The sequence below is a fragment of the Lagenorhynchus albirostris genome, chromosome 2 (assembly GCF_949774975.1).
Source record: "Lagenorhynchus albirostris chromosome 2, mLagAlb1.1, whole genome shotgun sequence".
Lineage (NCBI taxonomy): Eukaryota > Metazoa > Chordata > Mammalia > Artiodactyla > Delphinidae > Lagenorhynchus > Lagenorhynchus albirostris.
The window spans coordinates 49,633,488-49,656,963 of record NC_083096.1 but is presented as its reverse complement, the minus strand read 5'-3'; the positions used below and the strand labels follow the sequence as shown (position 1 = coordinate 49,656,963).

The 23,476-nt window shown below is 38.7% G+C and overlaps 1 protein-coding gene across 3 annotated transcripts in view; it reads right to left on the bottom strand.

Annotated features, from left to right (window-relative positions):
- Positions 1–23,476, bottom strand: part of ACBD6 (acyl-CoA binding domain containing 6) — a 225,620-nt gene that overhangs the window by 17,279 nt on the left and 184,865 nt on the right. For all 3 annotated transcript variants that reach the window (XR_009537294.1, XM_060132408.1, XM_060132403.1), the window contains one exon: positions 10,739–10,769. Coding sequence is in view for 2 of the 3 variants with exons in the window: in XM_060132408.1 (XP_059988391.1) it covers positions 10,739–10,769 (31 nt within the window). In the remaining variant the exon portion in view is untranslated. The remainder of the gene's footprint in view (positions 1–10,738; positions 10,770–23,476) is intronic.

Sequence of the window (23,476 nt, the reverse complement as noted above, 5' to 3'; positions counted from 1 at the left end):
CGATAAGACTGCTACTGCTTATTACTCAGAGTGAGGCTCATGGTGAGAGTGGGATAGTTCTTTGTCCTTTTAGTCTAGTCTCAGTCTTAGGCCCTCAGGGGTGGCAATTTCTCAAGTGTTCTTGCATCCTCCCTGCCCCGGCAAATGTCAGCCAAATTCTGCCTTGTGTGAAAGAAAACATGTCTTGAGTGGGAACTCCCTGTCCAGCCCCCAGGGGCAAGAGATCTCTGCTTTGTGTCAGCACAGGATCTGGAGCCCAGGGGCTCCCTGTCCTGCCACAGTGGTAGACAGGGTTTGCTTTCACTCCTCCTCCAAAGGCAGTGGATATCTGCCTAGGCCCAGGAACAGGAAGAAAGAATAGAAGAGCTTTCTGCTTTTCCCCCAGTGGCTTAAGGATTTTTCTTTGTATGAAATAAGGGTTTAGGGAAGTGGTAGGATTTCATGCCTGTGTGCCACTGAGGAGGGATCTCTCTGTTCTCAATTTGTCTTACAGCACCCAGTTAATGAAAAAAAGTACATGTGAAAAATCTTCTTGGGTCTGAGGCTCCCAGTTATTCTAAAATGTCATAACTGAGGCTCCCAGTTATTCTAAAATGTCACCTTAAGAATTTGTTAATTTTAGCTGTTTTCTTCTTATCTGCTTTTATGGTGGCTGCCTATTCCTTGGGTGCTCTATCAAAGGTGAAACAGTTGTTGTATCTTATAGGGGCTTGTCATTCTTTGGAATTCGGTTTACTTTGCTGACACGCAACTTCTACTATCTGATGGGTTTAAGAAAAGTTACGATTTTGTAGACTATCTAGCATTTTCTTCTTGTCAGTGTGGGGGCAATGTTCTGTTGCAGTTTTCTCTGTCTTAAGTGGAAGCAGAACTCTCCGGGAGTTTGGTCTTAAATGATTTAGTAGTGACGTTTCTTCTTTTGCACTTTGTTGGTACTCATGTAAAGATAAAAGAGCTGCTTTCTATGGCTCCCTCACCTGTCTTCTCTCCCCTGGTGGGTGCTTTCAGCTCAGGGCTCCCTGGCTATGTGCTGTGAAGTGGGCATAGAGCCAAGAGCCAAAACCAGGTTGTGATAAGTTACAAATTTGTGACAGCTTTGGTGATTCTTTATATTATCCATCCTGACAGACTGAGGTACCAAACTCTAATTTATAATAGCACAGACTCAGAGGTGGTTCTAAGGGAACAGTGGTGGAAGGCAGAAATTTTTCTGAGCTAAAATCAGACCATCTGGCAACCCGATCTCTCTGCCTTTAGTGGGATTTCTTAGAAGGCTACTAGAATTATAAATGTTAAATTAATATTTGAATAAGTGAATAGAGAGTAGGAGAAAAAGGTACAGAAAGGCAAATTTGCCTATTCTAATCCTGGGACAGGTGTTAATGGACTGAGATCATGTTTTGGGGTATGCCTTAGATAGGAAGGAAGGCAGAGACAGGATATATTTACCAATAGAGTGTTTAGGATTATAACATCCCTCTGAGAGTTTAAAATCATCTCCCCAAATAATGAACATTTTTATTTTACATTTTTGAAAGGTTTTACCATGAATCACTGTACACCAAGTTAGATTCCAGTGGAAGACAGTCTCAAGTTAGATTCCAATGGAAGACAGTCTCTTAGAAAACATAACAAAGTTAAAGACACATTGCCAATATCAAGTAGCTGTGAATAGAGGATATTTATCCTGCCTAAAACTAGCTACGTGACATTTAGATTTTAAGGAATAATCATTTAACATTTTTGCCACAGCTGTCAGTCTCAACTTGTTATGAGAAACACTTGGTTAGGTTTTAAAATTGGAACTTTTTTTTAAACATCTTTATTGGAGTATAATTGCTTCACAATGGTGTGTTAGTTTCTGCTCTACAACAAAGTGAATCAGTTATACATACACATATGTTCCCATATCTCTTCCCTCTTGCATCTCCCTCCCTCCCACCCTCCCTATCCCACCCCTCTAGGTGGTCACAAAGCACCGAGTTGATCTCCCTGTGCCATGCGGCTGCTTCCCACTAGCTATCTATTTTATGTTTGGTAGTGTATATATGTCCATGCCACTCTCTCACTTTGTCACAGCTTACCCTTCCCCCTCCCCATATCCTCAAGTCCATTCTCTAGTAGGACTGTGTCTTTATTCTTGTCTTACCCCTAGGTTCTTCATGACCTTTTTTTTTTTCTTAGATTCCATATGTATGTGTTAGCATACAGTATTTGTCTTTCTCTTTCTGACTTACTTCACTCTGTATGACAGACTCTAGGTCCATACACCTCACTACAAATAACTCAGTTTCGTTCCTTATTATGGCTGAGTAATATTCCATTGTATATATGTGCCACATGTTCTTTATCCATTCATCCGATGATGGACACTTAGGTTGTTTCCATCTTCTGGCTGTTGTAAATAGAGCTGCAATGAACATTTTGGTACATGACTCTTTTATTTATTTATTTTTTTGTGGTACATGGGCCTCTCACTGTTGTGGCCTCTCCCCTTGCGGAGCATAGGCTCCAGATGTGCAGGCTCAGCAGCCATGGCTCACGGGCCTAGCTGCTCCGCGGCATGTGGGATCTTCCCGGACTGGGGCATGAACCCATGTCCCCTGCATCGGCAGGCGGACTCTCAACCACTGTGCCACCAGGGAAGCCCCCATGACTCTTTTTGAATTATGGTTTTCTCAGGTATATGCCCAGGAGTGGGAATGCTGGGTCATATGGTAGTTCTATTTGTAGTTTTTTAAGGAACCTCCATAATGTTCTCTATAGTGGCTGTACCATAAAATTGGAACTTTTAAAGCAGTATCAGAGGAATAAATTTCCCAGTGTATAAATCTGTGATACAACGGTAACAACTACCATGGTCTGTCAGATCACACTTTAGCTCAAATCTAACCCAACACTTGAGACTGCTAAGCGTGAAGATCAGGCTAAGTAGCTGTGTATTACGGCTGAAGACACTAAGCTGGCCATCTCAGACAAAGGGGCATTAATTTCATACAATCTGTATGATGATGTGACTTTTCCAGTAGTGAGATATGGTATAATCTATGAGTACTAACCCAGGAATGGAGCTTAAATTTTTAAGTTTCACATGTAGAGGACTACTGCCAACCAGCTGAGAAAAGGCTTAACTGGGCTGTATAACAATCCCCTAACCTAACAAATGTAAATGAAATTTTAGCTCAACTGTAACTACAAAGTGAGATTTAAATTTGGAATTTAAGGGGTTGCAGAATAGTACCTCAGAGTAAGGGATATGGTACCCACAAGGAAAGGAGTTTTATTAACAAATGCCTGGGTTTATGCAAAGACAGACTGATATGAGAGCATAAGCAATCAGGAAGTTGTAGTAGAAAAAAAAAAAGACGGGAAGAGAAAGACTGATTTAAAGGACAAGGGGAAAGCACACAGGTGAATCTTACCCCAGTATGAGGAGGGCATTTGTAGTACCTCTTGGAGAGTCACTGTTGATAGGCATCAATTATGTTTATGTTTAGCATAGAGCCTATGGCAGGTATAGGTGCCCAGCAGACAGTTTTTGAAAATATATGCTCTGTGCTCCCAATTAGATGGTGAGCTACTTGATTATATTCTTTTCTATATTCTCCTCTTCATCTAACACAGTATTAGGGATTAGTATTTGCTCAAAATTCATTAGTTAATTGATTTCTCTGCCTTTGGCATCTTCAGTGAAGCACAGTTCACAAGGCAGAGTCCTCTTTCAGAAATGTATGAGCTGCCCTCCCCCTCAAAATGGACAAAGACAAAGAAGATGACAGAGGGATAAGAAGGAAAGGGTGCTAACATTTTACCAAATTAATGAGGGGATACTGGTGCCCACAATGTGCTGGGAAATACAAAAACAGTCATAAGCCCATCTCGGAAAAGCCTGAGCAAGCCTATAGGGATTAGAACAGTTGCTGAATTTACGGTACCCTGGGAACCTCTATTTGTCAAGTGCCATAGATGCAGCCCTGACACTGGCACAGGTGAAGATGAATTTTCATTCAGAGCAGTGAGCCTTCTGACTCCATTAATCCTCAGGGTTTTGATGATGAATTTCTTTCTTTTTTTATTTTATTTATTTTCACTCTAATGCCTCCTCCCACTGCCCTGTAACAGCGTGCAAGGAACAGAACAGATGGTGCTTTACGTGGAAGACCAAGGGCTCATGAGGATACAAAGCCTGCCCACTCTGAAATCACATGACTGCACGTGCAAGGAAAAGCCCTGATTTCCCCTGGGAGACACAGATGCAATGATGTTAGTATTCCCAGTGGAGGGGGAGGAGGGGAGGGCTAACAGGCCATTTACAAGGAAGCCCACACTTACACTAATATACTCTTCAGCAGGGACCATGTTTAAATCACAAAACAACGGGAGGACCAATATCTGAAGATTCAGAAACACCAAAGTAAAACAGGCGAATGAAGGTTTTAGTATGCTGCTACGCAAAGCGCATGTAGAGCGAACTAGTAAGGACATACAGTAGTAGAACACTGGCCTCTAGTTAACCTGCCATTGGCTCTGACCCAGTTTTAATCGGAAGAAGGCAGGATTTACAACCTGCTTAAGGATGGAGTTTGACAACTGCTATAATCAGAAGAGCTGTCAACACAAGGACAGCTGTCAAGCCAAACTGTAATTCATAAAAAATAATAGCTAAGCCCCCAAGACATCCCCAACATTGTCTGCAATCACTGGATTTAACTATATTTATAGTGTTATGAAAGTTCCAAGAATAGATTAAGGGTCCTAAAATAAAATAAAATCAACAAATAGCTATTGAGTGCCTATTAAATAAAAAGATTAAATAACATTAAATGACTAAATGGATAAAATATGCCCAGCAGATTCCCTGGCATATAGTAGGTGCTTAATAAATGGCAATTATTATTATTGTTATATGCCAAGCTCTGTTTTGACAACATTAAAATCAGGCAAAAGTCTAGTGACCTAGTAAGAAAATCTAAATTAAAAATTAAACACACCTAAAAGTGATCATTAAAATATTAATTTCACAAAACATTCCTGAGTTTTCAGAATATTTTAGTTTTATATATTTGTAATGCCAAAACCTCTAACTAATGATATTACTGGAATGTTTAATTATCTTGATTATAACATATATGGTATTTGTTTTGTTCTTTCTACAATGAATAATATAATCTGAGAGACAGATAGAAATAGAAATCATTTTACTAGATCAATTTTGGGCAGGATTCCTGAATCAGGGATAATTTTTATGATTGTCTAAACTCTCAGTGAACAGAAATAGGAACATGCAGGTGCACAAATGGACACACATATACGTGTTTACTCACAAGTACAGTTTTGAAAAATAGCCTGACCCACTGACCAAGGTGACCAATGATAAAAGACTTTCATTTATTTCTATAAAAGACTATCTTCCACAAAATAATGTGTGCTTTAAAAGGATACTAGGACTGTAATTATTTACAGAGTTATGAAAAGATGACTGGAAGTGGAATCAGAAGATCTGGACAAGTGTCTTGGCTCTGCCACCTACAGCTTGTGTTACCCTGTCAAGGTCACTTCACCTATCTGGACTTCAGTTTTTCATCTGCAAATGTAGGAAAACAAGGCCTAGCTCAGACATCTGTTGGAAAGGTTAAGAGATTTTATATATGAAAACAGTAACACCACCATCTTATATCTGCCTAGGTCTGGATGTTTTTTTTGTATGTGTGTAAACTTTATTAGAGTATAAAATACATACAGAAGAGTTCCAAAACAATAAACATAAACTTTCTTAAGATAAATTTATCCATGTAACTAGCACACAGATCAAGAATCAGCTCATCATTAGAATCTCAGAAGCACCCCTGCCCTGTTAATCCCTTCCAAATGCCAACCTACCCAGCTCCCCAAGGTGACCATTATCCTGTCTGCTAATGCTGGAGATGAGTTTTTCCTGTTTTTGATCTTCATATAAATGGAAGCATATAGTACATACTGAGTTCAGGATGCCAGATACAAAACAGTATGTTCGTGAGATTCATCATTTTACACTCAGTGTCTCTTTTACAATTCCATTTCATTATCTTTCTGTACTGCCTTTTAGAACTACCTTTCAGTTCACCATAATTTGCTTTTTTTTTTTTGGGTGCCAATTCTGCACTTCAATCTATTCATATTGTAAGATTTCTATATTTTTTCACTTACTGAAATTCTATTTGATTCTCTTTCAAATCTGCTTATTCTTTTTTGGAGTGTCTTGTTTCTGTGTTCTTGATTCCTTGATTTTATACAATCTTTTTCTGATAATTTCTATCCAATAGTTTTACTTAAATTCCTTAAAGTCTAATCCTGTGGTTTACTATGTCTGCTGACATTCACTCAGGTGTAATCTGTAATTCCGGATTGTGAGCTCATTTTCAGCAGAACTTCTTTCTGTAGGAATTTTGTGCTGCATTGGTTGAGGATGTGTCTCTCAAGAGAAATTTAGCATTTGCTTCTGCCAGTTCCTTTAGGGGTAACCAGCCTAGTACACTTATGTTAATTTCTCAACTTGAGAATTTCTGAAACAGTATAAGTTTAAACCCCAAACTTGCATGAGGTGGGGCTTTTCTTCCACCCAGATTCTGGTCTGTGGCAGATAAGCTTGTTTTCCTTCCTTACACTAGTGGGTCACCTTTTTCTAATCTAATCTAATTTAACTTTTTTTTCCTACTAAGGATGCAGTCCTTTGAAAGTGCTGGTTTACTCTGGATGCAGGTCTCAGTTCCAACTTCCCATTACTCAAGAAGCAACATTTCCAGGGTTTGCTGGCATTGAAACACAAGCCCACAGTTTCCCCAGATTAGACAGTGTTAACTCACACACTAGCACTATGGTTATCAGGTCCTTGTTTATTGGCTGCGAGGTGAAGGACACCCAATGTCTGGGGACATCTGTTACCTTGAAAAGGATGTTTGGTATATTTTATCCAGCAAATAGTAGGTGCTCATTAAATGTTTGTTGAATGAATGAAATATAATTAAGTTGTATTTATAGTACTAATAGAGCCTATGATATTTAGATTTAAAATAATTTAAATTTAAAATAATTTAAACTGAATCTTCAAATAGATACATGCATACAGTTCCAAATACAGAAGTCATTAAAGGGTTTATAGGAAAACACTTTTATCCTGTGCTTGTATTCTAGCTCCACACTTCTTCCCTTAGGCAACCAACATTCACTTTTTGTGTATCATTCCATTTACTAGCAAATGTGTACAGATATAGTCATGGCAGCACAGTATATGCACTGTTCTGCACCTTATTCCTTTCACTTAACAATATATCTTAGAGATTTTTCCATATCAGTACATAAAGAATATACAGCTTATTTTGAAGCCAGTCAGAAAGACCTTTGAGGGACTTCCTTGGCGGTCCAGTGGTTAAGATTTTGTGCTTCTAATGCAGGGGGTGTGGGTTTGATCCCTGGTCAGGGAACTAAGATCCCACACGCCGCACGGTGCAGCCAAAAAAAAAAAAAAAAAAAAAATTCCCAACCCTGCTGCTACACAGAAATGAAGTTTACACATGTCAAACTTAAATGGACACATTCCCACCTCTGTAAAGGCATTCACCCCTAACGGTTAACTAGGGATGACAGAGTGACTCATCTACATTCTCAAGGGCATGTTTAGTCTGGTTTAACTGTTTGTACAGTTTCTGGATGGAGAAATGAAAGGAAAACACAAAACATGCCACAGAGAAGGCACTAAAAAATGTCTAACGAGTGGATGAAAGAAGGAATGAGGGGATGAAAGTAAGAACTGATTTAGCACAGCACGTGGTTGCATTGGCGGAGTTGTCTTTCTAAGCCGAGCAGTGAACTCTGGACCTTATGCACGTATATTGAAATAAAAAGTTTGCCTGGCTTCTTGAAGCCAGGCATCAGGAAGAAGGCGCAGCCCTGAATTTTAGGCTGAGGGCCTCACAACCACTGTTGAAGAGTTTCCTTTTTTCCCTTTCAGATTATCTGTGGTTGTTTGACTTACGTCAAGTTCAAACAGCTAGGGAGGTAGCTGAGAAACGTTTTTTCCTGGGTCGAAAATTAGAGTTAAGAGTAGCCAGCATTTGGTGATGTCAGACGAGCTATCTGACAGAATTCTATAAACACCCTTGCAGAGTGAGAAATGTGAGTGCTGTGGAAGGAGGCAGGGGAAGGCATTTGTTTTTCTCTCCTTTCCTGGTAAATCTAGAGATATGGGTTTGAATCTCTGGCTCCCTTAGGTAAGTTTATTAACTTCTTTGAGTTTTGATTTCCTCATTTATAAACTGGGGAAAACAATAATTACTTCGGAGGGCTGTTTATAGAAAGGAGCCTAGTGATTACCTGTATACTGTGATAGATAGGCTTTTTTTTTTTTTTTTTTGGCTGCCTTGGGTCTTTGTTGCTGCACGCGGGCTTTCTCTAGTTGCGACCAGTGGGGGCTACTCTTCGTCGCGGTGCGCGGGCTTCTCATTGTGGTGGCTTCTCTTGTTGCGGAGCACAGGCTCTAGGCGTGCCGGTTTCAGTAGTTGCAGCACGTGGGCTCAGTAGCTGTGGCTCATGGGCTCTAGAGCACAGGCTCAGTAGTTGTGTAGCATGGGCTTAGCTGCTCCGTGGCATGTGGGATCTTCCCAGACCAGGGATTGAACCCATGTCCCCTGCAATGGCAAGCGGATTCTTAAGCACTGCGCCACCAGGGGAGTCCTGGATATGCACATTTTTAATGGCACACCTTTCAAAGGCATTTGGTAACACAGAATATACATGTATGCATATCTGTGTATATATATATGCAATTTAAATTAACTATTTTAAGTACAGAATACAGAGGAATATAAAGGCTAATTAAACAAGTCTTTGGCTATTACAAGTAATGCTGCAATACATGTTCTTAATTATGTCTCATTATATACATTTTGGGGAGTATTTCTAGGGAATATACTAGAAGTGAAATTGCTGGATTGTATGGTATGTGTACCTTCAACTTCACTAGACTTTGCCAAATTCATCTCCAAAGTGACTGCAACAGTTGACACTCACAACAGCAATGTACGAGAGTTCTTGTTCCTCTACATCCTAATATTAATCTTTGTAAATGTTTACATGGTGCCAATCTGTGTGAAGTTATATCTAAATATGTTAACCTGCATTCCCTGATTATCATTGGGAGACAATTCTCCAAGGGACTCTCATGTTTCTGCACCCCTTGTGAGCAGAGGTCATGACAGCTTTTATTCGGGACTGTCTTTCCAAAAATGTTTATATAGTGAACAGCCTTCAACAACAGAGGTACTGTTTCTTTCCAGAGTGGAAGGCAGGTTTGTTTATTGTGCAGTAAAATAAACATATGTGTTCTCCAGAGCAAAGGTTGAGCAGGTCTTCTGGCAGCTTATTATGAAAGACTAGAGTTCCCTAAGCTTAGGATTTCTAAGCTATGATGCACTATGTGTGCAGGACCTACCTGGGCTTTTCTTCATAGCTCCAGTGGGACTCAAGGGGAAATAACACAAACACAAAGCTCATGCTGCTTGCTGTGCTGTGAATAATAGTCTTTTGTCTCTGATCCATGAGTTGTGTGTCTTTTGCCAGCATCCATAAGACTGTACCAAGCTAATTTGTTAGTCTGCAAGCAGGGTACAATATCAGACTATTCATAGTTCTTGATTTGGAGTCTATTTTTTCCATTTGATTGTCTTTTTTTAATAAATTTATTTATTTTATTTATTTATTTTTGGCTGTGTTGGGTCTTCATTGCTGCACACGGGCTTTCTCTAGTTGTGGTGAGCGGGGGCTACTCTTCGTTGTGGTGCGCGGGCTTCTCATTGCAGTAGCTTCTCTTGTTGCGGAGCACGGACTCTAGGTGCGGGCCTCAGTAGTTGTGGTGCACGGGCTCAGTAGCTGTGGCTTGTGGGCTCTAGAGCGCAGGCTCAGTAGTTGTGGCACACGGGCTTAGTTGCTCTGCAGCATGTGGGATCTTCCCGGACCAGGGCTCAAACCCGTGTCCCCTGTGTTGGCAGGCAGGTTCTTAACCACTGCGCCACCAGGGAAGCCCTGATTGTCTTTCTTACTGACTGGGAGATGTTCTTGATATATTCTGGTTTAAATATTGATGGCTGTCTTTCATTCAACCATATTCACACCCAAATAGATTAAAAGTAACAACACTTTTTCTGGTACTTTACAGTTTACAAAATACTTCAATATCTTTTACCTCACTGAAATTACCCAGTAGCTCTTCGAGAGCCATATTATTTCCATTACAGATTATCCTCTGTTTTACAGATTACTTAAGTGAAGATTAGTTAACCACGCTAATCAGTTAATAGGGGAAATAAGTTAAAAAATAAAATCTATTTTTCTTCACTTCAACTACATCAAGAAAGCATTTCTTATAGGAGAGATTCTAGCCCCTAAGTGACAGTGATTAGCATCTTACTTGTCACTGACAGTAGCAAGAATGAAATAATAAATTTTCAAAAGGAGATTGGAGGAGCCTCCATTTCTATTGATTGTACAGAAATGCTCAATTTACTGTGAATGTGTCCATAAGAATTTTAACCTATCTCCAACTTTACAGGTTATTAATCTGTTTTTTTTCTTTTTTTTTTTTAAGTTACTGTATTTCTGCTAGTGGCTAGGCATTTTTCTAAGCACTATGTTGGGCTGGACAAAATTGAGATAAACAAATAGAGAAAAGTCAAATATAATTAGTAATAATTTAAAAGCATCTTACCATAATGTAGAGCTGTTTGACCTTCATTGTCCTATAAAAGAAACAAACAGTATATTTTAGAACCTAAGGTATTGCAAAAGTATGAAGGTACATACGCTACAGCAAATATATATGATATACCAAAGTTCCATAGGTTTAAAAGATACAGGAAAGGAAGTCAGTTCTCTGAGCCTCACAGTAACTTCTGACCAAACTCTCCATCTAGGAGAAAAGGAGAATGCTGAATGGTGACTTGTACACTGCAGCAGCTACAGTTAGATGACAGGATGACCAGACCTGCAGTTAGTAGCAGAAAAATGGACTCTGTATATCACTTATCTTGCTAGTATTATAGTGTTTTTTTCTAAGCACATTCCCAAAACCTATCTAAGAAGTCTATGATTTACAGTAAGAGTTAGTAGCTTTTTAATCCCTTTTCAAAGATTCACTTATTCCAGGCTTATAACACTAGGTTTCCCAATCATATCAAATATCATAAAGAAATGTGATTTCAAATCACACAAAGTCCTACAAGCTGTTAAAGTCAAAAGTTCCCACATATACTCAGGAAACTCCAACTGTTCAGTTAATTTTTTTATTCCTTTAAAACCAAGATACTCTAACTACATAAACTAGTTATAGCACAGATAAGTCTTTTTTAGCAATGCTATTTCTTTTAACTTAATTTTTATTTTATATTGGAGTATAGTTGATTTACAATGTTGTTAGTTTCAGGTGTACTGCGAAGTGATTCAGTCATACGTATACCTATATCTATTGTTTTTCAGATTCTTTTCCCATATAGCTTATTACAGAATATTGAGTAGAGTTCTCTGTGCTATACAGCAGGTCCTTGTTGGCTATCTATTTTATATATAGTAATGTGTCTAAGTTAATCTCAAACTCCTAATTTATCCCTCCCCCCGCCTCTCCCCTTCAGTAAACATAAGTTTTTGAAATCTCTGAGTCTGTTCTGTTTTGTAAATAAGTTCATTTGTATCATTTTTTTGGATTCCACATGTAAGTTATAACATATGATATTTGTCTTTCGCTGACTTCATTTAGTATGATAATCTCTAGGTCCATCCATTTTGTGGCAAATGGCATTATTTCATTCATTTTTTATGGCTAATATTCTATTGTATATATGTACTACATCTTCTATATCCATTCCTCTGTCGATGTACACTTAGGTTGCTTCTACGTCTTGGCTACTGTAAACAGCGCTGCAATGAACACTGGGGGGCATGTATCCTTTCAAACCATGGTTTTCTCCAGATATACGTCCAGGACTGGGATTGCTGGGTCATATGGTAGTTCTGTTCTTAGTTTTTTAAGGAAACTCCACACTGTTCTCCATAGTGGTTGTACCAGTTTACATTCCCACCAAAAGTGTAGAAGGGGTTCCCTTTTCTCCACACCCTCTCCAGCACTTATTGTTTGTAGACTTTTTGATGATGGCCATTCTGACTGGTGTGAGGTGATTCCTCATTGTAGTTTTGATTTGCATTTCTCTAATGATTAGCCATGTTGAGCATCTTTTCATGTGCTTTTTGGCCATCTGTATGTCTTTCTTTAGAGAAATGTCTATTTAGATCTTCTGCCCACTTTTTGGTTTTTTTTTTTTTTTTTTTGATATTGAGCTGAATGAGCTGTTTGTAAATTTTAGAGATTAATCCTTGGTCGGTTGCTTTGTTTGCAAGTATTTTCTCCCATCCTATGAGTTGTCTTTTCATTTTGATTATGGCTTTCTTTGCTGTGCAGAAGCTTTTAAGTTTAATTAGGTCCCATTTGTTTTTGTTTTTATTTTCATTACTCTAGGAGGTGGATCCAAAAAGATATTGCTGCAGCTTATGTCAAAGAGTGTTCTGCCTACGTTTTCCTCTAAGAGTTTTATAGTATCCCGTCTTACATTTAGGTCTTTAATCCATCTTGAGTTTATTTTTGTGTATGGTGTTAGGGAGTGTTTTAACTTCATTCTTTTACATGTAGCTGTCCAGTTTTCCCAGCACCATTTATTGAAGAGATTGTCTTTTCTCCACTGTATATTCTTTCCTCCTTTGTCATAGATTAGTTGACCACAGCTGTGTGGGTTTATTTCTGGGCTTTCTATCCTATCCCACTGATCTATATTTCTGTTTTTATGCCAGTACCATATTCTTTTGATTACTGTAGCTTTGTAGTACAGTCTGAAGTCAGGGAGCCTGATTCCTCCAGCTCTGTTTTTCTTTCTCAGGATTGCTTTGGCTATTCAGGGTCTTTTGTGTTTCCGTACAAATTTAAAACTTTTTTGTTCTAGTTCTGTGAAAAATGCTATTGGTAATTTGATTGGGATTGCATTGAATCTGTAGATTGCCTTGAGTAGTATAGTCATTTTCACAATGTTGATTCTTCCAATCCAAGAACATGGTATATCTTTCCATCTAAGCAATGATATTTCTTAAGCTGAGAGCAGGTGATCACATTACACGAGCAACACATAATCAGGATTAAGTACAGGTGAAAAGTAGAATTTAGTAGTTTAGTTGATATGCATTTAGTATGTGCATGGCCATTATTAAGCCCCTGGTAATTAAGAATAAATGATTAACCATTATTGTGAATAACTGAGACAGGGTGGTATTATGATTTAAATCAACTACTCTTGGACACGCCATATCTACCTTTCCCATTTCCTAAAGGCTGAATGTGGCAGTTGGTTCCCAGAAGGTTTTGGGTGTGGTTCTTTCTATTTAATCTCCTAAGAAGAAAAGCAAAAAGCTGTCACAGAGAGCTTATTTTCTGGTTCAGATAGGTAGTAAGAAAAAGGTCATGCCTTAAGGGGTTTTTAACACCTAGAGAAGCTTGGCAGGGATAACAGCTGGTGGGGGTAGAGAAACAACTTTGAGGCGATACAGTTTAATTAAACTGTTTCCTACTAGGGAATAAGAGTTCTCATTGGATTTGGAGGTGAGGGGTGGGTGGGTGGGAGGAGATATGAAAGAAGTAATTTTGAGGAACCCTGTGAGTAGGGTAGACTCTTCTGAGGTGCAACAGTGGCTATGTTTGGGATGCCCATTACACAGCATAAGGATAATAATAAACTCTAAGGGGAGTAAAAGATGGAAAGCAGCATCAAGAAGTCAGGAAGAGATCATTTTTGTCTACTACTTTTTTGTGTTTTTCAATACAGCCTCTACTTTGCTCCCAGCTCCTCTCTGCCTTGCCCTGCCCTTGAGGTTAAGGGCAGGTAGGAGAAGAGAGCTGAGGCAGGCAGCTACAGTAAACAGGATTGAAGAGATGATTATGTGGGGCAGCACAACAGTGTGAAGTTGTACTCCAGAGTATATGGACTTGCCTTGCCTGACTATGGCCAAGAGCAGTTTTGAAAGAACTGCACTGCCCGTTATGGCTTTAGACTCATATCTGCTTTGCTAGTTTACAGAGTTAATCTGTACAAGTGTGTGTGTGTGTGTATATGGGTACACACATTTGATGGGTTTATACATTCACATTTATAGCTTAAATGCCCAGCATCAGAAAGCAATTTCAGAAAGAGTTTAATCTATTGCAGTTTCAAGACTCTAACTCATGCATCCATCATGCAAGGTATATTTTCCACAATTATCCTCTTTAGAAACTAGTTCTCTTGCTATTTGTGCATAACTTTCTTGTTTAATCACTGTGTTCATATATACTCAAAGTTCAGTTTCATTCTATTTGGAATTGTTTATCTTCACTAGAGAGGTGGAAGCATAATTAACTTATTTTAGTCACTTTTACCAATGAATACTAAATCTCTATCTCCACCCCAACTTCCAGCTGATTAATTAAAAATGTTTATTAAGCTCCTACTATGGCCCAGGCACTGTTCTAGGTACTGGGAACAAAGAGGTGACAAAAACAGAGAAGGTCTTTCATGTTATAAATCTTACATACTAGTGATAGGTGAAGTAGTAAGCAAATAAATCTATTCTATAATAGGTAGTGATATGTGCTCTGAAAAAAAAAGGCATAATAGAGTCTAGCGTGATGTGGGATGCTATTTTATTTTTTGTTTTGTTTTTTGCGGTACGCAGGCCTCTCACTTTTGTGGCCTCTCCCGTTGCGGAGCACAGGCTCCGGACGTGCAGGCTCAGCGGCCATGGCTCACGGCCCCAGCCGCTCCACGGCATGTGGGATCTTCCTGGACTGAGGCACGAACTTGTGTCCCCTGCATTGGCAGGCAGATTCTCAACCACTGCGCCACCAGGGAAGCCCTGGGATGCTATTTTAGATAGAACAAGGAAGAGCTTTATGAGAAGATATGTACACACAGACAATTGAGGAAGAGTCTAGGGTAGCCATGGAACACAAGCTGAGCAAATCATAGCATCCATCATCCTCCTGGTCTAAAAGCAAGCAAGTCACTCGAGCCAAATCAATTAGAGTTTTCTCTCAGGATTTAAAAAAATGGAGCTAGGAGATAGAAGTGTGTATGCAGAGAAGGTCTTTTGCTCTCTGGTCAAAAGAAAATGGTGTAGTGAATAAAGACAGATACAAAAATATAAATATTGTAGCATCCCACTTATATATGAAGTGCTTAGAGTAGTCAAATTCAGAGAGACAGAAACAGAATAGTGGTTACCAGGGGCTGGAGGGAGGGAGGAATGGGGAGTTATTGTTCAGTGGGTACAGATTTTCAGTATGGGATGATGAAAACGTTCTGGAGATGGGTAGTGGCGATGGTTGCACACAATGTGAATATACTCAATGCCACTGACCTGTGCACCTAAAAATGCTTAATTTTCTCATGTATATCTTAACACAATTTTTTAAAAAAGAAAAAAGAAGTAAAAGATGTGGGCCAAAAACTTATATAACTAGCACTGTTCTCCACTTTTTGGAGAAAACTGGTCTGCGGTAGGAGAGAATGAAGTATCCACAAAGAAGAAAGTAGTGGTGAAAGATCCAGAGAGTGAGTCTCTGGTTCTTGTCATTCCAGCTACACCCTTGCCTTTCTTGGTTAGGTGAGCCAACAACAAAATACCCTCTAGGCAAATGTGATCTTTTTGTCACTTGCAAACAAAAGTCCTAATATAGAACTCAAGGCAATTTGTGACCCAAGCCTTGGTCATCTTCCTCCCAATTTTGTGACTGCTGATTCCCAGTAAGAATACCTATCTCGACTCCCACAGCTGTAAATGCTCTTCCCTCTGCTTGAAAACTTTCCTCCAACCTTATAATGTTTTGCTTTTTTCTCCTATTTTAAAAGTCATCTTTGATATACTTAACCATTTTAAGTAGACCTACAGTCCCTAAATTTCTTTTATTTGAGCTCAGGGAGAGGAAGCAGGTGATGCTACACGTGATGTTTGTGGTGCTGCCTGAGATTTGAGTATTATTGATTGCTTCCTGTGTGCTTTATAATTTTAGACTGTAAATTCATTTTAAGTGGGGTTTTATCTGTGAAAAATTCTGTGCTGTATTCTCTGGATTGAGATTCTGTCCCTCCAGAATGATTTTGCTTTTGTTTCTGCCAGACACCACAGAGATACTAGCAGTCTGAACACTTTAAGTAGTGTAAATTTTTTTTAACATCTTTATAGGAGTATAATTGCTTTACATTGTTGTGTTAGTTGCTGCTAAATAACAAAGTGAATCAGCTATATATATACATACATCCCCATAGGCCCCCAACTTGTGTCTCCCTCCCACCCTCCCTATCCCATCCCTCTAGGAGGTCACAGAGCACCGAGCTGATCTCCCTGCGCTATGCAGCCGCTTCCCACTACCTATCTAACATTTCGTAGTGTATATATGTCAATGCCACTCTCACTTTGTCTCAGCTTACCCTTCTCCCTCCCTGTGTCCTCAAGTCCATTCTCTACGTCTGCGTCTTTATTCCTGTCCTGCCCCCTACATACTTTTTTATTTTTTAGATTCCATATATATATGTGTCAGCATATGGTATTTGTTTTTCTCTTTCTGACTTACTTCACTCTGTATGAGACTCTAGGTCCATCCACCTCACAACAAATAATCCAATTTCTTTTCTTTTTATGGCTGAGTAATATTCCACTGTATATACGTGCCACATCTTCTTTATCCATTCATCTGTTCATGAACACTTAGGTTGCTTCCATGTCCTGGCTATTGTAAGTAGTGCTACAATGATCATTGCGGTACATGACTCTTTTTGAATTACGGTTTTCTCAGGGAATATGCTCAGTAGTGGGATTGCTGGGTCATATGGTAGTTCTGTTTTTAGTTTTTTAAGGAACCTCCATACTGTTCTCCATAATGGCTATACCAATTTACATTCCCACCAGCAGTGCAAGAGGGTTCCCTTTTCTCCACACCCTCTCCAGAATTTATTGTTTGTAGATTTTTTGATGATGGCCATTCTGACTGGTATGAGATAATATCTCATTGTAGTTTTGATTTGGATTTCTCTAATGATTAATGATGTTGTGCATTCTTTCATGTGTTTGTTGGCAATCTGTATATCTTCTTGGGAGAAAGGTCTATTTAGGTCTTCTGCCCATTTTTGGATTGGGTTGTTTGTTTTGTTGATATTGAGCTGCATGAGCTGCTTGTATATTTTGGAGATTAATCCTTTGTCAATTGCTTTATTTGAAAATATTTTCTCCCATTCTAAGGGTTCTTTTTATCTTGTTTAGGGTTTCCTTTGCTGTGCAAAACCTTTTAAGTTTTATTAGGTCCCATTTGTTTATTTTTGTTTTTATTTCCATTCCCCTGGGAGGTGGGTCAAAAAGGAGCTTGCTGTGATATATGTCATAGAGTGTTCTGCCTATGTTTTCCTCTAAGAGTTTGATAGTGTCTGGCCTTACATTTAGGTCTTTAATCCATTTTGAGTTTATTTTTGTGTGTGGTGTTAGGAAGTGCTCTAATTTCATTCTTTTACATGTAGCTGTCCACTTTTCCCAGCACCACTTATTGAAGAGGCTGTCTTTTCTCCATTGTCTATTCTTGTCTCCTTTATCAAAGATAAGGTGACCATATGTGCATGGGTTTATCTCTGGGATGTCTATCCTGTTCCATTGATCTATATTTCTGTTTTTGTGCCAGTACCATACTGTCTTGATTACTGTAGCTTTGTAGTACAGTCTGAAGTCAGGGAGCCTGATTCCTCCAGCTCCGTTTTTCTTTCTCAAGATTGCTTTGGCTATTCAGGGTCTTTTGTGTTTCCATACAAATTGTGAAATTTTTTGTTCTAGTTCTGTGAAAAATGCCATTGGTAGTTTGAAAGGGACTGCACTGAATTTGTAGATTGCTTTGGGTAGTAGAGTCATTTTCACAACGTTGATTCTTCCAGTCCAAGAACATGGCACTTCTCTCCATCTGTTGGTATCATCTTTAAATTCTTTCAACGGTGCCTTATAGTTTTCTGTATATAGGTCTTTTGTCTCCTTAGGTTTATTCCTACGTATTTTATTCTCTTTGTTGCAATGGTAAATGGCAGTGTTTCCTTATTTTCTCTTTCAGATTTTTCATCATTAGTGTATAGGAATGCAAGAGATTTCTGTGCATTAATTTTGTATTCTGCTACTTTACCAAATTCATTGATTAGCTCTAGTAGTTTTCTGATAGCATCTTTAGGATTCTCTATGTATAGTATCATGTCATCTGTAAACAGTGACAGTTTTACTTCTTTTCTGATTTGGATTCCTTTTATTTCTTTTTCTTTTATGATGCTGTAGCTAAAACTTCCAAAACTACGCTGAATAATAGTGGTGAGAGTGGGCAACCTTCTCTTACTCTTGATCTTAGTGGAAATCGTTTCAGTGTTTCACCATTGAGAACGATGTTGGCTGTGCGTTTGTCATATGTGAGCTTTATTATGTTGTTTATGAGGTAAGTTTCCTCTATGCCTACTTTCTGGAGAGTTTTTAATCATAAATGGGTGTTGAAATTTGTTGTAAGCTTTTTCTGCATCGATTGAGATTATCATATGCTTTCTATCCTTCAATTTGTTAATATGGTGTATCACACTGATTGATTTGCATATATTGAAGAATCCTTGCATTCCTGGGATAAACCCCACTTGATCATGGTGTATGATCCTTTTAATGTGATGCTGGATCCTGTTTGCTAGTATTTTGTTGAGGATTTTTGCATCTGTGTTCCTCAGTGATACTGGCCTGTAGTTTTCTTTTTTTGTAACATCTTGTCTGGTTTTGGTATCAGGGTGATGGTGGCCTCATACAATGACTTTGGGAGTGTTCCTCCCTCTTCTACATTTTGGAAGAGTTTGAGAAGTATAGGTGTTAACTCTTCCATAAATGTTTGATAGAATTCACCTGTGAATCCATCTGGTCCTGGGCATTTGTATGTTGGAAGATTTTTAATCACAGTCTCAATTTCAGTCCTTGTGATTGGTCTGTTTATATTTTCTTTTTCTTCCTGGTTCAGTCTCAGAAGGTTGTGCTTTTCTAAGAATTTGTCCATTTCTTCCAGGTTGTCCATTTTATTGGCATATAGTTGCTTGTAGTAATCTCTCATGATCCTTTGTATTTCTGCAGTGTCAGTGGTTACTTCTCCTTTTTTCTAATTTTATTGAGTCTTCTCCCTTTTTTCTTGATGCATCTGGCTAATGGTTTATAAATTTTGTTTATCTTCTCAAAGAACCAGGTTTTAGTTTTATTGATCTTTGCTACTGTTTCCTTCATTTCTTTTTCATTTATTTCTGATCTGATCTTCATGATTTCTTTCCTTCTGCTAACTTTGGGGTTTTTTGGTTCTCTCTAATTGCTTTAGGTGTAAGGTTAGGTTGTTTATTTCAGATTTTTCTTGTTTCTTGAGGAAGGACTGTATTGCTACAAACTTCCCTCTTAGAACTGCTTTTCCTGTATCCCATAGGTTTTGGGCCATCGTGTTTTCATTGTCATTTGTTTCTAGGTATTTTTTTTATTTCCTCAGTGATCTCTTGGTTATTTAGTAATGTATTGTTTAGCCTCCACGTGTTTGTATTTTTTACAGTTTTTCTTTTTCCCTGTAATTGATATCTAGTCTCATAGTGTTGTGGTCGGAAAAGGTACTTGATATGTTTTCAATTTTCTTAAATTTACCAAGGCTTGATTTGTAACCCAAGATGTGATCTATCCTGGAGAATGTTCCATGAGCACTTGAGGAGAAAGTGTATCCTGTTGTTCTTGGATGGAGTGTCCTATAAATATCAATTAAGTCCATCTTGTTTAATGTATCACTTAAAGCTTGTGTTTCCTTATTTTCATTTTGGTTGATCTGTCCATTGGTGAAAGTGGAGTGTTAAAATCTCCTGCTACTATTGTGTTACTCTTGATTTCCCCTTTTATGGCTGTCAGCATTTGCCTTATGTATTGAGGTGCTCCTATGTTGGGTGCATAAATATTTACATTGTTATATCTTCTTCTTGGATTGATCCCTTAATCATTATGTACTGTCCTTCTTTGTCTCCTGTAATAGTTTTTATTTTAAAGCCTATTTTTTCTGATATGAGAAATTGCTACTCCAGCTTTCGTTTGATTTCCATTTGCATGGAATATCTTTTTCCATCCCCTCACTTTTAGTCTGTACGTGTCCCTAGGTCTGAAGTGGGTCTCTTGTAGACAGCATATATACAAATCTTGTTTTTGTATCCTTTCAGCCAGTCTAGGTCTTTGGTTGGAGCATTTAATCCATTTACATTTAAGGTAATTATCAACATGTATGCTCCTATTACCATTTTCTTAATTGTTTTGGGTTTGTTATTGTAGGTCCTTTCCTTCTTTTGTGTTTCCTGCCTAGAGAAGTTCCTTTAGCATTTGTTGTAAAACTGGTTTGGTGGTGCTTAATTCTCTCAGATTTTGCTTGTCTGTAAAGGTTTTAATTTCTCCATCAAATATGAATGAGATCCTTGCTGGGCAGAGTAATCTTGGTTGTAGGTTTTTCCCCTTCATCACTTTAAGTATGTCCTGCCAGTCCCTTCTGGCTTGCAGAGTTTCTGCTGAAAGATCAGCTGTTAACCTTATGAGGATTCCCTTGTATGTTATTTGTTGCTTTTCCGTTGTTGCTTTTTATATTTTTTCTTTGTATTTAATTTTTGATAGTTTGATTAATATGTGTCTTGGCGTATTTCTCCTTGGATTTATCCTGTATGGGACTCTCTGAGCTTCCTGGACTTGACTATTTCTTTTCCCATATTAGGGAAGTTTTCACCTATAATCTCTTCAAATATTTTCTCATTCCCTTTCTCTTCTTCTTCTGGGATCCCTATAATTTGAACGTTGGTGTGTTTACTGTTGTCCCAGAGTTCTCAGTGACTGTCCTCAATTCTTTCCATGCTTTTTTCTTTATTCTGCTCTGTGGTAGTTATTTCCACTATTTTATCTTCCAGGTCACTTATCTGTTCTTCTGCCTCAGTTATTCTGCTACTGATTCCTTCTAGGGCATTTTTAATTTCATTTATTGTGTTGTTCATCATTGTTTGTTTGCTCTTTAGTTCTTCTATATCCTTGTTAAATGTTTCTTGTATTTTCTCCATTCTATTTCCAAGATTTTGGATCATCTCTACTATCATTACTCTGAATTATTTTTCAGGTAGACTGCCTATTTCCTTATCATTTGTTTGGTGTGGTGGGTTTTTACCTTGCTCCTTCATCTCCTGCATATTTCTCTGTCTTCCCATTTTGCTTCACTTACTGTGTTTGGGGTCTCCTTTTCGCTGGCAGCAGGTTCGTAGTTCCCGTTATTTTTGGTGTCTGCCCCCAGTGGGTAAGGTTGGTTCAGTGGGTTGTGTAGGCTTCCTGGTGGAGGGGACTGGTACCTGTGTTCTGGTGGATGAGGCTGGATCTTGTCTTTCTGGTGGGCAAGACCATGTCCAGTGGTGTGTTTTGGGGTGTCAGCACTGGAGCTTGCTGGTTGTTGAGTGGAGCTGGGTCTTAGCATTGAGACAGAGATCTGTGGGAGAGCTGTCGCCGATTCATATTACATAGGGCCAGGAGGTCTCTGGTGGTCCAGTGTCCTGATTTCGGCTCTCCCACCTCAGAGGCTCAGGCCTGACACCTGGCTGGAGCACCAAGACACTGTCAGCCACACGGCATAGATAAATGTGGTAAAAATCTGACTTGGTGTCTTGGATTTCTCTTTGCTGGGAAGATTTATCCAAGCCAGGTTCCCTTTGTCAGAAACACAGCAAGCCAAAATGCTGAGACACCCAAGGTTTGCAGTGAAGACAGTGCTTATTCACAAGGCAGCCGAGGAGAAGACAGGAGAACAAATCTCAAATCTGGCTCCTGGAAGACAAGGGGCTAGCGTATTTATGGGATAAAGAATAACGTAGCAGGGCTGTCTGAGGTGTGGCGAGTGGGGGGAGCATGGGGTTACGTGGGGAAAGGTATTGGGTAAGGTGTGGTAGGTGTGGTAACCCAATAGTGTAAATTTAAAAAGGGCAAAGCTCTCTCGATCCCACCTCCCACTCCTGGGGTTGGAGTACAGGCCAAGAAAAACTCTCCATGTCAACTCTGTGTTGGTGGGCAGAGTTTTAAAGTCTACTTCTTCCTGATGGTGGTTGCTGTTTTTAGAGAGATCTCTACCTCATGGGTACTGAGACTGGCCAATCCTTCCTTTCACGGCAGCCAAGTGTTGGTTTAAACTTACCATTTTCTTTTTAAAGCTTTGGGCTTATTAAAAATTTAAGGCTTACTATTGTAGTTTGTTTCTTAGCTGTGTTTGGTTTTGGCCCTCAGAGAACTACCCTGCATTTTTGTAAGCTCTGCTACGCATTTAAAGTGATTTTATTCTGCGTTTCTGGGTATTTTCTAGTGGGAGAATCTTCAGATTATTTAGTCTGGAATCTTGTAAGAAAAGGAAATCCCCTCAGTCTTTAAGATTCAGTTCATCTTCTTTAGGAAACCTCCTCGACTCCTTAGGTGGGGTTAGGGGCCCCTCTTTTCTACCACTGCAGCATAGCTTACACTGTATGTACTTATCTGTCTCTTCCATTAAGACTGTAAACTTCTTGTATGCAAGTACTATGTCTTTCATGCAGTGCCCATCACAGTGCCTTGCGTAACATGTGTGCTCAATAAATGTTCATGAAATGAGAGAATGAATATATTACTTTAATCTTTCCTTATTGGTTTATTCTTTAATCTCTCGACTGACCTTTTTTCTTTTATCTGAACTTAAAAAAGAAGTCCCTACATATTTCCTACAGTGTAGAGCATAATGCCAGATGTAATAATCCTAGAAGGGCCCAAACAGTCATGAACAGGAGACTCAGTTTACAGTTAACTCAGTGAAAAATCACTATTACTTTCAGTTTGACTTTCAGATTCCTTTTTCTCCTATGTGAAGAACACAAGTTGGTCTCTCTTGAATTTATACAGGTTATTTCTTTCTACACTAATCCTTTCTTACTTTCTTATTTTTAATCATTATCTCCATTTTATTAGTAATTATTTTCTTTAAGGACTAAGTTTTCTTCTCTCTTCAGATTGGGCATGCTATCAAATATAAGTATGTACATATATATTTAAATTTTATTTACTGTTATTTTTTAATTGAAGTATAGTTGGTTTACAATGTTGTATTAATTTCTGCTATATAGCAAAGTGATTCAGTTTTACATATATATATATATATATATGTATACACACATTCTTTTTAAAAATATTTTCCATTATGGTTTATCATAGGATATTGAACATAGTTCTCTGTGCTATACAATAGGACTCTGTTGTCCACCCATTCTATATATAAAAGCTTACATCTGCTAACCCCAACCTCCCACTCCATCCCTCTCCCAACCCCCTCCCC